The sequence below is a fragment of the Microtus ochrogaster genome, unplaced genomic scaffold, assembly GCF_000317375.1.
Source record: "Microtus ochrogaster isolate Prairie Vole_2 unplaced genomic scaffold, MicOch1.0 UNK41, whole genome shotgun sequence".
NCBI lineage: Eukaryota > Metazoa > Chordata > Mammalia > Rodentia > Cricetidae > Microtus > Microtus ochrogaster.
This window is the reverse complement of record NW_004949139.1, coordinates 2,149,237-2,170,253: the sequence shown is the minus strand read 5'-3', so window position 1 is coordinate 2,170,253 and position 21,017 is coordinate 2,149,237. Positions and strand designations below refer to the sequence as shown.

At 50.1% G+C, this 21,017-nt stretch overlaps 2 protein-coding genes across 9 annotated transcripts in view; one reads left to right on the top strand and one right to left on the bottom strand.

Moving 5' to 3' along the window:
• The first annotated feature begins 1,104 nt into the window (after nucleotides 1–1,104).
• On the top strand, nucleotides 1,105–12,337 carry Rhog (ras homolog family member G). Its single transcript, XM_005368820.2, has 2 exons — nucleotides 1,105–1,198; nucleotides 11,156–12,337. Exon 2 carries the CDS (start codon nucleotides 11,224–11,226, stop codon nucleotides 11,797–11,799), a length of 576 nt encoding a protein of 191 aa, XP_005368877.1. The 5' UTR covers nucleotides 1,105–1,198; nucleotides 11,156–11,223; the 3' UTR covers nucleotides 11,800–12,337.
• A 76-nt stretch (nucleotides 12,338–12,413) lies between these two features.
• The window catches only part of Pgap2 (post-GPI attachment to proteins 2), a 33,654-nt gene continuing 25,050 nt past the window's right edge, over nucleotides 12,414–21,017 (bottom strand). For 5 of the 8 annotated variants that reach the window (XM_026790116.1, XM_013354371.2, XM_026790117.1 and 2 more), the window contains 5 exons: nucleotides 19,181–19,396; nucleotides 14,986–15,238; nucleotides 14,777–14,883; nucleotides 14,057–14,165; nucleotides 12,414–13,858 (listed from right to left, as the gene is read on the bottom strand). In XM_026790116.1, coding sequence (XP_026645917.1) covers nucleotides 13,728–13,858; nucleotides 14,057–14,165; nucleotides 14,777–14,883; nucleotides 14,986–15,238; nucleotides 19,181–19,396 — 816 coding nt within the window. In that variant the 3' untranslated portion in view covers nucleotides 12,414–13,727. The remainder of the gene's footprint in view (nucleotides 13,859–14,056; nucleotides 14,166–14,776; nucleotides 14,884–14,985; nucleotides 15,239–19,180; nucleotides 19,397–21,017) is intronic. The other 3 variants (XM_013354373.2, XM_013354374.2, XM_013354375.2) reach the window with 3 other exon arrangements.

The following is a 21,017-nucleotide window of genomic DNA, read 5'->3' as shown; positions in this document are numbered from 1 at the left end:
AAAAAAAACAAAAAACAAATGAGAACTGGTTTCTGAAGGATCTCAGAATACGCTTTCATTCACTCAGTCATAGAGCGGCCCGAGTCTGATTGTCTTAACTTCATTTTCTATACAGTATACAGTAGCACGGACACGTACTCTGTTATTTTCACATCCTCGGGGTGGAGAATTTTTTTTTTTTTTTGATTTTACAAAAAAAAATTGATACTTGGAAAGGTTAAACTATTTGTCAGAACTGATCCTCTTTATTTGTAAGTCCTCTGTAAGAAGGGCTGTCCATCTTGTGCTGTTTCCACTGCACCTAGGGGAGCTCTGCACGTGGTAGAGCACCCAGAAAGTTGTTAAAAGAACGTGGCTTCTCCAGCCAAAGCCTGGCGCCAAGGCCTGGGTTACAAGCACCAGGGGGCGCCCACGAGTCTGCCCATAGCCTGTCTCCAGGGCCCAAGCAGGACCTTAGGCCTGGGTGCGGTCCTACCGCTCCGAGCAGTTGCGCGCCAGGCCGAACTCGGGGAACAAGAGGAGCCCCACGTCTTCCCACGCCCCGCCCCCTCCCCAGAGCCCCGCGGAGCCGCGAGGTGCGGAACCACGACACGACATCCTGTTTTTGGGGCCCGCGCAGCTCCGCCTGCGTCTCTGCTGATCGTGTCTTTTCCCGGGGTGCTGACGGCAGCTGCCCTTCCCCCAGTCTCCCCACCCTCCCTAGGGGTCTGGGACCTTCCCACTGCTGAATCACCACCACCCGGCACTCTCCCAAGGCTCAGGGCAGGGGTGGGGACTGCCCCAGCCTGACCCGTTCCGGCTAACCCCTAGCCAGCCTCGGCTACCTCCAGATCCCCGCGCTGAGCGGAAGGCGGTTCTCAGCCTGCCCGCGGAGGTGGCGCGGCGGGAGTGAGATAGCAGGAAGAGGACAAACGCCCGGCGCCTAACTGAGGGCCTCGGCTGGGGTGGGATGCCGAGTGAAAGCGGGGAGACCAGACCCGGAGAGGCCAGGCCTGAGGGGTCTCAGGGGCCATAGGGCGAGGGGTAGAGGCAAAGCTTGCAGAAGGGTGGGGGCGAGAGGCCGCCGACTTCCTGGTCCGCCCCGCCCCGGCCCGGCCCCCACTCCCCCCACTTCCTCCGGCCTCCAGCTCTCACTTCCTTCTTGAGTCCAGAGCCGCCGCCGCCGCCCCCAGCTCCCCCGTCGCGGGGAGGGCACCAGGTGAGGCCCGGGCCGGACCGATGGGCAGGGGTCCTGGGTAGAGGAGCGCTGCCGGCTGGGACCGGCGGGGCGCCCGGGAGCCGGGAAGTTTGCAGGAGGGAGGCCGCGGGCGGGAGGTTCTCGCTCACTGCAAGTTGGGCGGGCGCGGAAGGCCGGGCGGGGACAGCGGCCACCTCGAGTCGATCGCTGATGGCTGGGGTGGAGGGTGGGATCCAAGGGACAGCGCAGGATCCTGAAAGCCGCGAGGAACCCTTGAGATCCCAGCCGTGAGAGGCTCGGAAGTGGGAAAGCGCTGAGCTGTGAGGATGGGACTCTGCGGTGGGGTACCCTCAAAAGTTGTGGGGGTGTTCAGTAGTATGTGAAAGGAGAGGGCCTCTGGCTAGAGAAGACGCGCTCTCAGCTCTGCAGTTGTGACATTTGTGGGGCTGCGAGGGGGGCGGTGTCTGGGGCCTCTGAAGCCTGAGAATGCAGAGGAAGGTTTCACCAGGGAAGGTCGGAGCCAGTAGCTACACTGTTGCTGCAGCCCTCAGGAGGACCGGTGGGGAATCCCCGCTCCTTCTCTGTATTTTTCTGAGCCGACCTCTTTATTTCTGCAACGCAACAGGTATTTAGTGAGCATGTCTGTTGTGTCTGACTGACTCAGTCTGGCCTTGCTTTTTTGAGGATAACCTGAGGAAGGAAAAGGTCTCGATACCGACAGTCACTGACAGCGCATAGGACTGTGAGAGACAGCTGGGAGTACTGGCTTTCAGGGATGATTGAGAGCTGTCTCTTAGTCTTCTCTCCCACCCGAATTCCGCACACTGTCTTCCTCCACTCACTTAGTGTGTACCACATTCATCTTCGGTCTCTGTCCCCCCAACCACCTAGATGTACCCAGGCCCTAACCTCACACTTCGCTGCCCTGCCCCCCCTTTCCGTCTCTTCTCAGCCTCTGGCTAACGCACACATATCCCCCTTTTGTTTCCATTTTCCCGACTGCCCTAACAGTATCTTTTCTTATGTCAGTATCTTTAGCTTTGGTGTTAGGAGCTGTTCTAGACTTGAGTTTGCGAGCGCTTTCCCGCCTCCTTAGCTTAGAGATGCAGGTTGCAGCCTCCCGATGAAGGTGATTAAAGTGTTGAAAATGTGCACACGCGGATAAATACGCAAGTTCTGGTGTGTCAACATCTTTATCTGTTAGAGACAAAATAACTGCCCTAGGCCTTGAGAAAGCCCGGAGCAGAAGCCGGCAGAATGACGGGAACCTGCAGCGGGTGGCATTATGGTTAAGCAGGGGAAGCAGTGTGTAGGTCCCAGTAGGGTGGCCCAAGAGCGAGACTAGCGAGAAAGGCCAGGGAGTCTTAGGTGCTCCCCAAAGAGTTCAGCCTCTGCTTGGGGACTGACCTCCTGTCTCCCAGCACTTACTGGTTCCAACCAGTGGGGAGAATGAGGCAGGCTCTTTGCTGTGCTAAGAAAAGCAGGGGGCAAAGGCCAGGTTCTGGAGGGAAAACTGCGGCTGATCTGGTTTTAAAGTTTTGATCAGGAAAGGGGTGTGAGACAAACAGGTTTGTTCCTCTTCCCTGTTGCTTTCTGGGGACTGCAGGGGTTGGGTCCCATTTTCTGGTGTGCGGCAGAACCTTGCCAGGAAGTTATGCTGAGCCTTCTGTCTTTAGCATCCTTGATATTTGCTTCTTACCTAGGATCCTATTCCCTCTCTCTAAGGAATTTCTCCAAAGAAATTTCTCCTTAGTCTGTCTTGGCCCTGTAAGTTTTTGTCTCCATTCTGGAGTCCCCTTCCTCAGCCTTTGGATTACGTGCCCAGGGAGTTTGTCTGTCTCCACCCCCTGCACTCTTCTGTACTAACTTCTCCCCACCAGAGTAAAAGAGAAGTGGAGGGGAGCAAATGCCACGATTGGGGTCTTCGAGCAAAGCTAAATTTAAGAGCTGGGCTCCTTCCTTTCCCTATGCTCTTACCTCACAGTTGTCCTTCCCCCGGCTCCTGTTTCTAGTCCGGCCCTTCTCCACCTGTCTTCCCTGCTCTCATTCTGGGGGGTGCAGAGGTTTGGCCCCACGGAGGAAATCCAAGGGATCTGTATTAAATCCCAACTCAGAAAAGGATGTGCACACAGCACATTTTCTCAGCATCACAGCTCAATAAAAATCCCCAGGAGCCCTGATTCCCAGCTTGACAAACCAGTGCTTAATTTAGTATTCGCTATAACTCAGCAACCGACAGGGCTCTGAGGGCAAAGATAGAAGTAGCAGGATTTTTCTCTTAGGCAAGGTCTGCTCCATTGGAAGTTTAAGCTAATTGCAAGAAAAATATGACCAGGATAGGAGGGATCTAAATGGAAACATAGCATGGTGGGAGGCTAGCTAGGAAGCTGCTGTGGAGGCTTTGGCTACAGAAGTATGGGTAAGAAGAGGCAGAGGGTGACATTGTTGCAAGTCCTGTTTAGCAATCTGGGCTTTGGAGAGTTGCTGCAGGGGAGATGTTAAGGCAGATGAGATGTCTGATAGTGTATAGGGGATTAGGAGCAGGAAGATGGGAGTGGCTGTGGGCACCCAGGCAGTTGGGACGATGCTGCTGTAGTAGCTGGAGAAGTGGGAAGAAGGAGGATGGCTATGCCCAGACGGAAAGCCTCTTCCCTTCCTGGACCATCGATCCTAAAGGTTGTAGGGGTCTGTGAGAAGATCTTCTAAGGGAAACCAAAGACAAAGCCTGGGCCACCTCCCCAGATCAGACTGGTTTTCCTGTCCAGGGTCCAGCTTCCTCTTTTGTCCTCATCTCACATGGGGGGGGGGCATGTCCCCAGGAGCCAAAAGCCAGAGGAGGAGCTTCTCGGAGGAGCTCCTCAGCTTGGGCAGGAGCAGGGTGGCCGGCTGTGCAGTGCATACTGTTAGTGCTGCCCCCATGAGTGCTCAGGTGGGCCGGGCTGGGGAGGCTTGGGAGCTTAAAAACTAAAGGGTGTAGACAGATGTCAACCTGACTCGTTTGGCCCACTTATTTATTTATTTTAGATTTGTTTATGTATATAGGTGTTTTGCCTACATATGTGTACATGTACCACGTCTATGCCTGGTGCCTGTGGAGGGTGTTGGATCCCCTGGAACTGGAACTCTATGGACCTGTGAGCCACCATGTGGGTGCTGGGAATCAAATCTGGGTCCTCTGCAAGAACAAGTGCTCTTAAACCTACTCAGCCATCTCTCCAGCCTTCTGACCCATTACTAAGGAGCAAACCACGCTAGGGACATCTTGAATGAAGTCAAAGGTCAGACTAACCGTCAGTCTTCACCTCAGTTTTGTGAGAGTAAGAGTAACATCAGGCCAGAGGTTAGGAGAGCCAGTCTCTCTTGACTGTATTTCAAAAGTAGGTCCCAGTGCTTGGGAGGCAGAAGCCAGGCCAGCCAGGGTGATATATAATGAGACTGTCTTTAAAAAGAAAAGAAAACCTAAAAACAAGGAAAAAACAATTTGCATTTTTTACTACCTGCAAAGGGCACAGTGAACACTGATAGGTTTGACTGGCCCTCCTCTAAAGAGACATAGCAGTGCCTCAGACTCAGCCTTCCTTTCTCATCAGCCTTGATCTGCCCAGGCCAGAACTGTTGCTCTTTATGCAAAGTACAAAGATTGCTGTAGGTTGAGAGATAAGAAGGCAGTGATGCTGGGATCTTGCTGCGGGACTCCAGGATGGGGTGTATACCCTGTCCACTGCCCTAGTGCTGTGCCTACTGACAGTGGAAAATAGACGTGGCATTTCCTCCCTGATGTTTTTTCCCTGGTGGAAACCCCCTCAGACCTTGCGTGGCACACTAAAAGGACTGGGAAGCCCTGGGTTTCTCTATGTTTTTAAGTGGGGGAGACAGGATTGCGAGGTTGGCATTCACAGCCTCGTGTGAAGTGAGCAAAGGCAAAGGAAGTGCCACTTCACAAGCCTTTCATGGGGCCCAGAGACTGCTGAGCTGCTGCCAGGCAGAGAGAAGCTAGTGTGTGAGCCTTCCTCTGTGCTGCTGGGTGGGGGAGGGACATCTTGGCTCCCCAAGCTAGAGCTGTCCTGTCTCTGGGGCTCACCCTTTGTGGAACACCCTGGGTGTCAGGATGAGCATGGGACAGACTTAGTAACGTTCTCAACCCTCTATGCCCTGCTCAGCCACAATTGTCTTTTCTTCCCCCGCTGCAATCCCTAGTTAAACAGCATCAACTCTCTCCTCTTACCCTACTTACCTACTGTAGCACAAAATCCTTTCTGCAGGAACCCAGAGATGGAGAGTCCCTCAGTGTGGGATTTTTGTTTTTGTTATTTCTTTCTCTGTGTAGTCCTGGCTGTCCTGCAACTTGCTTTGTAGACCAGGCTGACCTCCAACTCAGAGATATGCCTGCCTCTGCTGGGAATAAAGAAATAAAGATGCTTTTTTTTTTTTTTTTAGACCAAGAACGAGGTTTTCTTAGGCTCTTCCCTGCTGATGTTGAGAAGGGGGAAGAAAGAGTCTGAGTCTGAGCCCTTGGCCTGGTCCCAGTCCCACGCTGACCTCACGTCTCCCCTAGCTTCCTCCTCCCAGCCCAGCTGCAGGCAGCTGCAGCCCCAGCAGGAGCCTCCTGTGTCACCTCTCCTCTATCTTCCCTTCCAGACAGACAGAAAAGCTTGCAGTACCACCCTGCCCCTGGCTTGGTTGTCTTTGGTCAACCAACTTTAGCCGATCTTATACTTTTTCTTCACATTTTCTTCAGCCCCTCCGAGTTACCGTTGCTTGACCTCTCTGTCTTTTAGTCAAACCAGAGCAATCTAGCTTGTGTGTTCCTTAGCGTAACTTTCTGTTTCTCTGGATGAGGAAGAAGTTGGCTACCTTTGTCTAGTGTCTCTTGGACCTAGAGACCTTTCTTGTTCCCAGTCAGTGTCAGGACTGATGGGGGTGGGGTGGGGAGCGTGGCAGTCCCTGTGCAGCTTCACTCAGTCTTGTGTTGAGCTTCCCTCCCACAAAGCATCCAGAACATTGGTAAAAGAGAGGGGGCTGAAATAGCCTGGAGAAGGTGGGAAACAGAGCTGAGCCCAGGGGACAGGAAGACTCTGAAGTGTGCACAGCATTTGGAAGATGAGCCCTTGTGCAAGTGTGCAGAGAGGGACAGATTGAGCTCGCTGTTTGTTCTTTACTGACAGCCACTCGCTACACTGGGGGAGTCAGAAATCAGGCAGGACTTTGCCCTCTGGGCTTTTCCAGTCTAAGGGACTAAAGATAAGATTCTGATCAGCCTCTGTTTGAAATAGACAGGGACTAGTTGTTGGGTCAGTGAAGTCACTTGTGACTTGGGTTATATAGATATTTTATTTTTACTTTTGTTGTTTTGTTTTTGTTTTGTTGTTTGAGTTTTTCAAGACAGGGGTTTTCCTGTCACCCTGGCTGTCCTAGAACTTGCTCTGTAGACCAGGCTGACCTCAAACTCAGAGAGCTGCCTGCCTCTGCTTCCCAAGTGCTGGGATTTAAGGGGAGTGCCACCACCATGTAGCTTGTAAAGAAACATTCTTGGAGGAGGTGGAAGTAGTGCCTGACCCTGCTTTGGTACTGCTTGTGTTTTGGGGGTAGGGACTGTGGAGGCCACCATGAAAGAACAGGGTAGTGTAGTCAGAGGTAAGGTTTGAAATGTGTCTTATCAATACGGAGAGTTTCAAAATACTGAGAGCTTTGTGTTAGAGAGGTGGCTTAGAAGGCTGTAGGATTACACAGTACAGATCTTTTAGAGCCCATGCTTCCCCTCCCCCACTCCCAGTTGGGACACTTCCCCTGCTCTAACTGCCACAGAGATCAGGCAATCAGGCAAACATCAGTACTTCCTTTTCCTCCCCATTCTGGGCCTGCCTGGAACACACCCCAAGGCCCTGGCCCACTGGATGCAATCATACTCACCCTAATAGGCTCCATCCTCCTGCCCTATGAACTGTATTCCTATACTAACCCTTCTAGAGCCATTTCAAACTGATTAGCCTTTTGGGGGGGCTGTCATTATTCTCCACTACAACTCAGCATTGTAGTATTGTTGGCTGGGGCAGGTTGAGAGGAGAGGGGTCCATCCTATTATCTTCATGATAAGGACTGGCTCAGCACATCAAAAGGCAGTGGCTGTATATTTCTGTGTGTCTAGCCCTATTCTCAAAGCTTTTCTGTGGTTGAGTTGACAGAAACCCAGCCTGCTATTTAAGGGATAGTTATCATTTATGTATAGAGAAGATTTGTATGGAGCCAAAGCAGAGTTAAAAGGAATAACCATACTATGGAAATGCAAATAATTTAGTAGCTTTATGACCTCGTGAGATTTAGGCTAGGCCTTGAAGATTCAGGAAGATTTGAGGGGGAAAGGGAATAGCAGCAGAAAGAAAAGTAAGCATAAAATATGACATAGGCCAGGCAGTGGTGGCGCACGCCTTTAATCCCAGCAGAGGCAGGCGGATCTTTGTGAGTCTGGTCTACAAGAGCTAGTTCCAGGACAGGAACCAAAGCTACAGAAACCCTGTCTGTCTCGAAAAACAAAAACAAACAAAAATGTGAGAGAGAAGAAAGGACTCCCTGGTGTCATGGAACACACCTTTAATCTCAGCACTCCCGAGGCAGAGGATATTTGTGAGTTCAAGGCCAACCTGTTCTTCGCCTTGAGTTCCAGGCGAGCCACGCAATGAAACCCTGTCTCAAAAAAGGAGAGCAGTGGAAAAGAGTGACCGAGATTGACTTTTTCTTTTTAAGATTTATTTATTATGTACACAGTGTTCTGCCTGCATGTATCCCTGCAGGCCAGAAGAGGGCACCAAATCTCACTACAGATGGTTGTGAGCACACGTGGTTGCTGGGAATTGAACTCAGGACCTTTGGAAGAGCAGGCAAAGCTCTTAACCACTTCTCCAGCCCCCGAGATTGGCTTTATATACAACACTGTAGACCCTTTTGGAGGAGGAGCTAGGAACTCACTATATCATGCAGATATTGTATATTAACACATTTAAACTATATAGCAACCCTGTGAGAACTGCTGTTGTGGCTGAATTAGAGATAAGGAAACTGAAGATTACAGAGGCAGTTCATCCTAAATCCAGGTCTGTACAACTCTAAAACCCCTCTTATAGTGTGATCAACTTTGATGACAGAGTCCAGACATGATCTGAATAAGTTGGGTATAAAAACCTAGAACAAGTTGTTGTCATTTGTTTATATATAGATCTTTAAGCATCAATTTATTTACTAAACCAAGTTTTTTTTAATTATATTTATTACCAGGGAGTAGAATTCTGGAGGTTGAAACTGGACCTTTACAGATATGAGGCAAGTGCAATGTCACTGAGCCACATTTCCAGCAAAGACTTTTTTAAAGCCATAATCAAAATCTAATTGTACATGTTGGCCTCCCACAGCCGATCTTTTCTTCAATTTGACATAAGTGAGATAAGCCTATGGCGTGTAGTCTCAGGGGAAGACCTGCCGGAGGGCTGGAGCTCGGACGTCACGGTAGAGTGCCAGTCCAGAGCCAATGCTCAGTGGCGCTAACAGCAACAGTAAAGATAGTACGACTAAAAGCAAGGGAAAGAGAGGAGAGTCCTGTTGGGAGAGGATGAAGGCTTGAACTGTGAGAGTAAGTTATTCTCACGGGGAGAACTGGCCAACACTTGGCTTTTGTCGCTGCCATGTGCATGGCACACAAAAGTATATTTGCGGTCATGCTGCGTCCCCCATGAGGCCAGGAAGGCAACTGTCATGACTCTTGGTATCCAGATGAAGAAACTGAGGCTATGGTTAAGGAAGTGACTAATTTGTTCAAGGCCCCACAGTTATCTGCGAGCCATGAGATACAATGAAGAAAACTTAGGACTTTGGATCACAGAACTGAGTTTGTGTCCTGGCTCCCAAACTCCACATAGCTGGATGACTTTAACAGCTCTGGGCTTGGTTTCTGACTTCGTAAAATAAAGTCCTCCCAGTCAGGAGGAGAATTGAATAACACCTGCCATGCTCCCTGTAAAGACTTGTACCATATGGAGGTGTTTCATTGAGGGTTGACGTCAGCAGGTGAGCCCAGCAGGTCAGAGGTGTGCCACACTTTGTTGTGGACACTCATTCATAGCCCTTTTCCCATGACAGGCCCTCTTCCTTGGCCAGCCCCACTCCTTTGAGGACTGATTTACTGATTTGCTGGTTGATAAGCACCTCCCTAGAGGGCCTGTTGTACTTTCAGTCTCATGGGCCTCGGGACTGCTAGCCAGAACATCCTCCTTGCCTTCGTGCCTGTGTAGGTTCACTGCTGGGCTTGGGGCAGGAGGTGTGTTAGTCTTTGTGTTTTGTTTTTTTGAGATAAGATTTCTCTGTGTGATTTTGTCCTGGGACTCAAGGTGTGCTCCACCACCTCCTGTGAGGGGTCTTACTCTTACTGCTGCTTAGTCCCTTTCTGTGTTGATCTTAAGATTTCGGGCCCAGTTCTACTGTGAAATGCCAGGACTCAAATAATGCGGTGGACACAACTAATAACCCCTGCCCCTGAGGCTTTAAGTTTGTTTGTTTTTTTTAAGTTACTATATAAGAAAATAGATTTCATTATGAAGTTTTCCTATGTAGTATCCTATCTATCATATTATCATTTTCCTATGTATGTATCATATTTATCATTATACTCTCCTCACATTCACCCTCCTCTCCACACTGATGTCCTTCCTCTTCCCAAATAGTTCCCCTTCTGCTTTCATGTCACACACACGCACACATATTTAAATCTGATCTATATTTAAATTTAGATTTTACATGTGAGAGAAAACATGCAATGTTTTCCTCCTTAAGCCTAAGTCTTTGTTTTTGTTTTGAGACAGGGCTTTACTATATATCTTTGGCTGGACCAGAACTCACTAGGTAGACTAGGTTGGCCTCAAACTTACTATAATCCTCCTGCCTGAGTGTTTGGATATAGGTAAACACACCACACCTGGCTGTGTGTACGTATGCGGGTATGTGTGTTTTTGTATGAGTGCTGGTTCCCTCAGAGGCCAAAGGGACCCTAGATCTGGAGCTAGAGGCAATTGTGGAGTGTTTAAAGCAGGGCTGGGAACTGAACTCAGGTCTTCAAAGCAGTAGTTGCTCCTACTGTTGAGCCATCTCTCCAGCCGTCATTTTACCTTCATTTCCTAAAAAGAAAACCTGAGACCCAGAGGGGATAAGTGTCAGCTGCAGTGAGTCAGAGAACTGAGGCAGAACTTATTCTCTGGTTCTCTTTATTCACGCTGCTATCCACTCTGAGGGTCTGTCTGAATATCTGAAGGTTGAACACGCGCTCATACAGAGCAGATGGGAATCCTGTTAACAGCAACGAGAGAAGTAGCCTCATCAGGAAATATCACTTCCTCCCAGCTGGGATAGAAGAAGCTGCAGCCTGGGAGAGAACCAGCCAGTGCTTGAGTCCACTGCAGCCCACAGCACCAAGTTCCCTTTCTACTTCCCAACAAGGCGTCTCCCACTACCATCATGCATATTGGCTTTAATTTTTGAGGCTCTGGAGCAAATATTGGGAGATCAGACTAGTGAGGAGTCCATATGTAGTAGATGATGTAGCTGATCCTTGTATCGAGGAAGAATAAAAATAGCTAGTAATAGTTAACCAGGTACTGTCCTCAGTGCTTTAAATGTAATAACTAATCCATACAGTAAGCCAATATTATCTCCATTTTGCAGATAAGAAAACTGAGGTTTGTTTAGAGGAGAGGTTTGTCCATTGTCATTGCTAGAAATAGCAGCTGGACTAGGCTGGTACTAGAGCTCATAGAAGGCTACGGCTTTGCAGCATCTTGCTCAGTCCCTCTCTTTGTTTCTAATGTTTGTCTTGATGAGATTTGGGGATGATGTCACGATAACTGAACAAGAAGTGTTTTTTCTCTGTATATCTTCATCTTTTCTTTTCAGTAGGTACAGGTCTCCTAAATCAAGAATGTCCCTCTCATGTCTCCATAGGTCACTACTTCCAGTGGGGTCCAGAAGAGGGAGGAGGCAGTGCCTCCACTCCCGCAGCTTTATACACAATGCAGAGCATCAAGTGTGTGGTGGTGGGTGATGGGGCCGTGGGCAAGACATGCCTTCTCATCTGTTACACGACTAATGCCTTCCCCAAGGAATACATCCCCACTGTGTTCGACAATTACAGCGCCCAGAGTGCAGTTGATGGGCGCACAGTGAACCTGAACCTGTGGGACACTGCGGGCCAGGAGGAATATGACCGCCTGCGCACCCTTTCCTACCCTCAGACCAACGTCTTTGTCATCTGTTTCTCCATTGCCAGTCCACCCTCCTATGAAAATGTGAGGCACAAGTGGCACCCAGAGGTGTGTCACCACTGCCCCGATGTCCCTATCCTCCTGGTGGGCACCAAGAAGGACCTGAGAGCCCAGCCTGATACCCTACGGCGCCTCAAGGAGCAGGGTCAAGCGCCCATCACACCGCAGCAGGGCCAGGCACTGGCCAAGCAGATCCATGCTGTGCGCTACCTTGAGTGCTCGGCGCTGCAGCAGGATGGCGTCAAGGAGGTGTTTGCAGAGGCTGTCCGGGCAGTGCTCAACCCAACACCGATAAAGCGTGGGCGGTCCTGCATCCTCTTGTGACCCTGGCATTCAGCTTGGAGGCTACCCCTTGTCCCCCTACCAGTTGTGCCTTGGCGCCTTGTCTGCCCCCCAGCTGTGCCTTAAGGACTAATTCTGGCACCCCTTGCCAGGGGACTCCCTGATTGCCTTTTATTCCTTAAGGAAGTACACGGGGAAAGGGGCTTTGGGCCCTGCCCCACTCTGCTTGGGAATATCAAGTATTCCATGAGTTCACCTAAGCCAGGTTGACCCTTCCAAGAGGCCAGCCCAGTGCTTCCCTCCATTTCCTGCTACTGACCAGTTCATCCAGCTTTCCACAGAGTTGCTGCCTGTTGTGGTGCCTCTTCTCAGGTTAGGGGCTCCAACCTCTGCCTTTGCTCTTGGAGTAGGCGCTCCAAGACATCCACCCCCCCAACAAAGGAGGAGCCACAGAACCCTGAGAAGAAAAATGCCCTAACCTGCCCCATGTGCCCAGGCCTTATGCGTCTGCTGACTGACTCAGGCCCCATGCTCCTGGGGGCCTTTCCTACCCCATCAGCATCAATAAAACCTCCTGTCTCCATTGGCCCCGGCTCCTCCCTATGTGCTGGGCATTAGCGGGTGGGCATGAGCCAGGGCTCTGCAGAGACTGGGGACCTTTTGTTTCCTCTTAAAGGGGACAGAGACAGTAGGCTTCATTGTGGTTCTCCACCACCACCCTCAATTTCCCTAACAAAGCGCTGAGGCCCAGCCAGGGATGCCATAGTGGACTAGGATGCAAAGCTTGAGGAAGCGACTTCCTGGTCAAGGCTCCAGAGCCATCAGTCATACATCAGAGATGTCCCCTCATGCCTATAGGGGACAGGCTTTACTGGCAGGATTACAGCCAGAGCCAGGCTGAGTCATTTCAGAGATCGCTCAGCCACTTGTGTTCACCAACATGGAGGCTGGGGCTGCCGTAGGAAACACTGCAGAAGGGCTAAGGGAGACGCCACATGAGAATGAGCTGCTGCAGACTCCTTCTCGCATTCTTCACCTCGGCTACCATGCGCAGATAAGCCCCAGTAGTAACATACCTACCCCAGATTGTTGGCCAAAGAAAAAATTTATTGTCCTGTGAAATAAAATATACAAATAAAGGCTGGGGAGCAGTGGAGAAAATAAAGGAAAAACAAGGAACCCACTCTGGAGTAGGGAATTCTACCTCTGACCCTTGCCCCTTGCCAGAGGAAAAGGTCTTATAAGCCTGTGATTTTAAGGGCTATTTTGTTTTCTGAGACAGGGTCTTTGAGTGGCCTGAAACTCACTGTATAGACCAGGCTGGCCTTGAGCTCATAGCTGTCAGTCTGCCCCTGCTGTGCTGGGACTAAAGGTGTGTGCCATCATGCCTGACATTTCATTTTTGAGATGAGGTCTCACTGTAGCCCAGGTTGGCATGGATCCTGAAGCAGTCCAGGCTTAGCCTCCACTGTGCTACGCTTATAGGCATATTTTAGCGCGTCCAAAAAGCCAGTGGTTTAGCTGGGGAGGAAAATATGATTGATGCTTCTAGGACGAGTCACTTGTCAAGTACAGGGCTCTACTGCCATCAGATGGCCTCAGAGACACCAACACAGCCTCCCCCAGTCATACATAGGGACACAGGCTGATGGGAAGGACCCCTAGAGAGATGGCTGTGACTGACTGCTCAGTGGTTCCTAACCTCAGTCAGGTCTGTGTAAAGGTCAAAAACTGAATAATGGTCATGGTCCTCGGGACTTTTTTTTTAAGCACCAGGTGGTGGAGCTTTCAGTTTACAGTGATGTCACTTGACAACCCCTGTGGGGCTGGGTCAGCCTCATCAATCCGCTCTTGCTCTTCTCCCCTAGTCCCCAGCTCAAGAAGGGTCCAGAGAGGACATGGGCATAAGGAGGCCAGAGTGGCTTCGTGTTTCTGGGCAGTGGGTTCTCGTCCCAGCATCAGAGAAGGGTTTAGAATCTCTTTTCCTCAGGCTGAGAGGTTATTAGCAGCTCTTTGTTCCCGAAGTCCCACCAGGCTGTCATGTGGAACGCCATGTTGGTTAGGACAACGGTGTACTCCAGGATGGCAAAGATGGTATACACTGTTATGAGGGCACAAGGAACAGGGCACAATGAGCCTCTTGGTTCACCCTCCTAGTGACTTCTTAATCATCACATCACCAGCCCACCACAGAGACAGCCAGTACCCAAGACCACCGCCTACTACAAAAACCCCAGAAACCCAGCGCCGCTGCTCTGAGGTCACTTGTGAGCATTTCCAGATCCCAGCCTGGCCTCACCTCCAGCCTCACAGTACATGTTGTGCCTGAAGTAGACGGCCAGCGCCGAGAAGAAGGAGATGAAGTTGATGATGAAGAGCCGCTGCTTCCAGCTGTAGGACTTGCGATCCTAGGGGACGGACTACTTGATCACCCTGTAGCTTGTTGGGTATATGTGGGTGGCTTTCCCTCTTAGACTCAGTTCCTAACGGCTGGGGCTTCCCTCTTGCATCCCAAAGTGGTCATGGAAGGGAGTGTAGGCAGGGGCCGCGAAAATGATGAGCATGTCTACATCCTTGCATTTAGGGGGATAATGAAACCAAGGGATAGTGCTATCTCTTGCCCTTCTCACTTCAGTGGGACGGAGTAGGAAAGATGCATGGAGTTCACCCACCAAGCCAACACTTTCAGGTACAGTGGGGCAAAGAAAGACCATACATATGGCTGGGGATTCTTACAAAGCAGTCCACTGACAGTGTTTCTAACCACCGGACCTGGCTGCTACCCTTGATTTGGGCCCCATATCCAGCCTCTATGCATTCTCCAGTACTACTCAAATGGTTGGCCAGGACAAGTTAACCATTCTCCACTTTTCTCCAAGTCTCAGCCCAAAGCCCCCATGCCCTTTTGCTGAGTTCCAAATGGAAAGTCATTTGTCACCCATCGTTACCCACATCCTAAGGACAAATGTTCTTGATTTTTCTTCTGTGCTTCCTAGTGCCCAGTAGGGGCAGACCGTACCTCCTGACTTACTGTGTGCTTCTTGGTCAGCCGCCAGAGAATGCAGGTGAGGAGCATGTAACTGAGAGATGCCGCGATAAACACAATGAAAGCATTTTCATGGATGGCTGGAAGGAGAAAGGAGGATGGACCCCACCCTCACCCTTAGGCAGGAAAGGGGGCTGCATCCCCTTCCCGTGCCCTTCACCCCTCCCTTGTCTGGCACCCACTGAAGTCCTCGGAGGAAGAGACATAGGTGAGCACGAGCAGCGCGAGGTTCTCCACCACGTTAAGACTGAAGTTGAGGCGGCAGAGAAGGCGGTAACCCGGACACGGAGATGCACAGCTGAGGTAGTGGTTCCAATAGGCGAAGGCCACCAAGAAGCGGGGTGCCGAGTGCAGGCCAATGCAGAAGCGCCACACGTAGCGCTGGGGAACCTCCCCACCAATGGCGGAGCTCACTGATGGCAGGTAATTGGGCACCTAAGAGAGGTAATCCGTGAGTCTAGGCATCTCCTTTGCCGGTCCCACCCACCAGGAAAGGCCTTCTTCCCATCTATTAAAGCCACTTCCTTTTCGTCCAACTTCTCCTGGCGACCTCTCAAGCCTTCCACTTCTAGGTCCTGGGACTGACATGTTCATTTCCTAGTCTGTCTGGGATTAGGACAGGGTACGATTATCTCCATCTTTCTTGAGATTGGAACCTGCACGTTTGAGCAGGTGTGCATATGAGTTCAGGTTCTGCTTATGCTAATAGCTCAGGGTTGTGCCTGAATATGGCTCCGTGGGCATCCCAGGATCCCAGGTTTGAGGCCTGAAGACCAGGATGTGACTCTGTGGGCATCCCAGATCCCAGGTTTGAGGCCGGAAGACCAGGATGAGTCACAGACCTTCGGACTTTATTTGGAACAGTGCCACCCTGCTGAGCTTGCTGAGCTGTTCCTCTCAACTGCTCCCCGCTCCGCTCATCCCCCTAGGCGAGTGCACTATGTGTAGAGGATGCCAGGCAGAAGAGGTGGCGCACACCTTTGATCCCAGCACACAAGAAGCAGAGGCAGGAGGAGCTCTGAGTTTGAGGCCAGCTGAATTTTCAGAACAAGTTCCAGGATAGCCAGAGCTACACAGAGAAATCCTGTCTCCAAAACAAAAAGAAAGAAAAAGAAAATGGGATCTTCTAAGCTAATATAATCTAAGAAAATGGCCTTGCTGGGCATGGTGGTGTACACCTTTAATATCAGCCGAGACAAAAACAGGTGGATCTGAGTTCTGGGCCAGCCAGGGCTACAAAAAAGTCTGCCTCAAAAGAAAGACGAAAAGCGAATGAGCCTATCCCTCATTCTTCGTGGAGCAGCAGTCTCACTCCTTAAGCATGGTGAGAGAGGGAGCTGAAGGAGTGGAGTTCTCTGTACAGACAGGCCTGGGGATGGGGCCTGGGCCGGGGCAGGGGTGGGAAGAGGCCTCTTGCAAAGCAGTGATTTGTGAGCGTTGACACACATGGACTCACGAGGGAATTGTATGACATGCAGGCCTGGAAGGCGAGAGTTGCTTTTGTAAAGGATTCCAATACCAGAAGCGTCAGTCCATAGCCCACACTTTTAGACTCAACAACAGCCAGGGTAGTGTAGAGCCCAGCAACCCAGAGACCCTGCTATGACTAATTCTGGAAGCTCCATTCCTTCCTTCCAAAGATGCTAAATGAACCTCTGGACCACTGGTCCAGTGGGCAATGCTGGAGGGACCTCCCAGGGCATGGGGCAGGCAATCCAAGGACCTCACAGCCACCTCAGCACTGCCAGAGGAAGCTGAGTGCAGAGTTCTCAGAGAAGCTGTTCAAAGAGCTGGGTCCCAATCACAACTCTGTCTTTATTGTCTAGGTAACTTTGAGCAGGCCCTACACCTCTCTGAGCTCCGGCGTCTACACTGATAATATAATATCACCTATTTTATAGGGTGATTTGTTTAATTTTGTTTAATTAAGAGAGTCTTACTATGAAGACTCAGCTGGTCTCGTACTTGCTATGTTGGCCTTGGATTACAGAGCCCCACCTGAGAGTGCTGGCATTAAAAGCATTTACCAATATACCTGGTTGACAGAGCTTCTACAGTGTCAAGCCCACAGTGGGTATAAAAGTGATGACTTTTATAAATCAGGCTTTCATAAAAAGCCTGAGAAAAAGGCTGTGAGTCAACAGGACTACTTGAGTATAAGAAAACTGCAGCACACCAGACAGTGAAAGAAACCTTGCCATCACAGCCTCTCTCATGCCCTAAGTTGGGTGACTGAGTGCAGCCTTCCTGGAACAGTCATTCTGAAGACTACTTCCAATCTCAGCTACTTTGTGGGGACCAGGACCAGTATCTAAAGCCTACTTGGAGAACATTCAAGGTGGTAGTAGTACCTGACTGAGAAGAAGAGAAGGTTGGTGACTATCAGGCTGACTTCACAAACTTCTTTCAGATTAAAGGTGAGGCAGGACTTTAAGAGTCTGTGCCACCCACCACATACAAATACACACACATAAACCAGGTAAATATTTCCACTTCCTTCTCCAGCACATTGTTTCCCTACTTCACTAACTGTGCCTACAACAACCTCAAAAACTATCAGACACCAGATACATACAGTTCATTCCAAACATCCCCATAAGCCCAGAGCAGAAAGCACTGATGGTCAGAGAACCCCTTTCTAATAGAGAAGTTGATCAGAAACTCATAGTGGGGAAGTTGTAGGAAATCCCCTAACCAGGGACTGGAAAGATAGCTCAGGAAATTTGCTGTGTGAGTTTGAGCCCTGGAGATCAGGTAGAAGAACAGGCACAATGGCAGGCACAATGATTCCAGTGCTGGGGAGGCAAAGAGAGGGCGATGAAGCTCGCTGGCTGGCCAGCCTAGCCAAGTGGATATGACAACCCAAGATTGTCCTCTGGCACACACACACACACTCTCTCTCTCTCTCTCTCTCTCTCTCTCTCTCTCTCTCTCTCCTTATCAGATTATACCATTAAAAAATAACTCTTTTGGTCTCAGGCAAAAGTCCCCACCCCCATATATACTACTGGTTATAAAAGGCTTATCCACCTTCTTATCCTCCAACCCCTTATCAACTCGACAAAAACTCCAGAACTTGATAATTCCTTCTCTGGTCACCAGTAGTACAAGCCACTGGACTAGCATTCCCACTGGTCTCCCTATTCTTTTTTGGGGGGTGGGGTTTCAAGATAGCATTTCTCTGTGTATATCCATCACGTTCCTAAACCTCAGTCTGTAGACCAGGCTGGCCTCCTGCCTCTGGCATGCTGGGATTAAAGGTATGTGCCACCACTGTCTGGCTTGGCCTCCCTATTCTTGATCCCTAGTCTTTCTACATTCGGAAGCTGGAAGGAAATTTAAAGCACAGACTTGATCATGTCTCTTCTTGCTTAAAATCTTCCTAAAGCTTCCATTACCCTCAGGATCAAAAATGCACAGTTGTTAGCCTAGTATTCACAATGATCCTTTCTCACCTCTACACATCCCAGCAACAAAGTTCCCTCCTTCAGGAAAGAAACCATCTCCAGTGTCCAAGCTGGGTAAAATGTCTCCTCTGAGCCCTGGAGCCCCTGGGTTTTTTTTTTTTTTTTTTTTTATCACAGTAAGAATCCCAATTCAATAGCAAGCGATGGCTCAGTGGTTAAGAGAGCTTGCTGCCCTCTCAAAAGACCCCAGTTCAGTTCCCAGCACCTACCCCAAGCAGCTCACAGTCCCCTGAAACTCCAGCTCCAGGGAATCTGATGCCGTCTTCTGGCATCTTACCCACATATCCATACACAGACACACAAAAACAAATAAAAATCAAATCTTAAAAAAAAAAAAAAAGGAAGGAAGGAAAAGAACTCCAACTCACTACATTGTAACTATGCATCCTCATCTCCATGCTGACACTCAACTTGTATTCCTGGTCTCTCAGAAAAGACCTGGGAGACTGATCTGGGAAGCAGGGAGTCCATGCTGGTTTTTAGCTAGCCTGAGTGGTCATGGGTTGTGGGGCCTAGAGCTGCCAGTAGAGAAACCAAGCTAGAAGATCACAGAACAGGGATGGTTCTCTTAATCTGATCTAAAACTACCTGTTACTTATCCTGGCTCCAATTTTTCTTTCTATCTTCCTCCTTTTCCTTCCCAATTCCTTCCCTCCCTCAGGTGCCCTCAACATCCTCTGCCCCAACTCTCTGTACTTTCTGTAATCCTCTCCCAGCTCTTAGAGGTGCTGATGACTCTGCTCTGAGAGTTCCTGTCTCTAATTTCTCCATGAATTCTGACTTGTCCCACTCCCAACCCCTTTGTCACTTTCCTCTCTCTGACCTTCCACTTTTCTCCTCCTCCCGATCTTCCCTAACCAATGCCTCATAACCTGCCCCTGCCCGAGGTGCGGGGAAGCCTGGAACTCACCCCACAGTCAGTGGCCACCGTGTACTCAAAGTGGAACACCAGAGACCAGATGATGCAGAAGAAGAAGCCGAACAGGGGAAAAGTGATGACCCACCAAACAAAGGCTGTGAAGCAGAGCCGGAACACAGTCCCATCGGGATCCAAGGGTGCAGAGAACATCCTGTAAGGAGTGGTCCAAGCAAGGCAAGGGACACAACTCGGGGCCTGGTAGGATACCTGGGTATTGGAAAGTGGAGCCTTTTCCAGAACTGGTTCAAGGAAAAGCAAGAACGTAAGTGGAAAGCAGGGGAGAAAACAAAAGGATGAAGTAGGAGTGGCAGAGACAGGCATGGGCATCCTTAGGAACTGTGGCACACTGATGCTCTAGTCCCGCCTCCTAAAGAGTCTAGACAAAAGCCGGGCGATGGTGGCGCACGCCTTTAATCCCAGCACTCGGGAGGCAGAGGCAGGCGGATCTCTGTGAGTTTGAGACCAGCCTGGTCTACAGAGCTAGTTCCAGGACAGGCTCCAAAGCCACAGAGAAACCCTGTCTCGAAAAAACCAAAAAATTTAAAAAAAAAATAAATAAATAAATAAAGAGTCTAGACAACAAGAGGGCCCCAGGGGCCTGAACACTGGAGCTGGGATGGTCTCACTCTGTCCTCACAGCAGCTGGGCAGGAACTCAAGTGGAAAAGTTACTATTCCATCACACGGCAGATGAGACAATGGCCCGGAACCATGCCAGGATCAAGTGCCTGGACTAAAGTCTTTGGTTACCAAGCAGCTCTAAACTAAGGACCCTTGGCTCGGACTAGCTAAACCTCTTGCTGACCCTGTCCGATCACATTCCTCCTTCTCACCCATGTTCAACTAGGAACAATGAGTGTGTCCTAGGCCCGTTCCAGTAGAACTACAGGTTACCAGCCATTCCACCCCCAGGCTCTTAATGAGCCAAGCCACAGGTCCTCTGATCCTGCAGAGGACCAAACGTCTGTTCCTTTCCCTTCTGAGAGGACTACCTTATCCAATCCAAAATTTGGAGGAATATAAATAAGGGTCTTTGGAACCTTCTCCCTTCAGCTTCAGCTTAGTGTACTGAGTCAAACCCAGGTTAAGCACAAGCCCAGGAAGCTGGCCTTTTCCCATTCCTTTTTCCCTCCTGGAAGAGAAGTCCCTCCCCACATGCCTATGGCCCTGACCACCATGACTCCTCCAGCTAGGCTCCCTTTTGGGGCAAGCTGGGACAAACAGAGATGGCTCTGGATTGAAAGACCTAGGACCAAATCTTTCCTTGGATCCCATACTTCCTCCTACTAAGGAGTCTACCAGACTTCATCGGGAATGGGGTAGAATGGGAAGCTGATCAAGAAACACTTACACTGGGTGCTGAAGAATCCTGAGCTGGGATTGAGGACTCCAGTCAGACTGAAACTGCTTCAAACCAGAGGGTCCCACCCCCAGGTCCTCAGGGCCTGCCCTCCGCCCACAAAGCCAAGTTCTCCACGCCTGCCCAGGCACACAGCCTTCCCCGAATCAACAAGGCCACCTCATAAATCCCAGAACACTGTGCAACTGTAAGAAGTGATAGTGATTAAGATCGGCCCACTGGCTTTTTTGCCAGGCACAGAGGCGGAGATCTTTCTAAATATTGTGTCCAAGGGAGACAAAGGCATTTCTAGAAATGCAAAAAGAATAAGATTTGGCTCTTTTGGGCTGGAGAGATGGCTCAGCGGTTAAGAGCACTGACTGCTCTTCCAGAGGACCCGGGTTCAATTCCCAGCACCCACATGGCAGCTCACAACTGTCTGAAAATGCAGTTCCATGAGATCTGACACCTTCACACCAATGCACATAAA

Coding starts and splice junctions, on each gene's coding strand:
- Rhog (XM_005368820.2), top strand. CDS start 11,224: ATGCAGAGCATCAAGTGTGTGGTGGTGGGTGATGGGGCCGTGGGCAAG.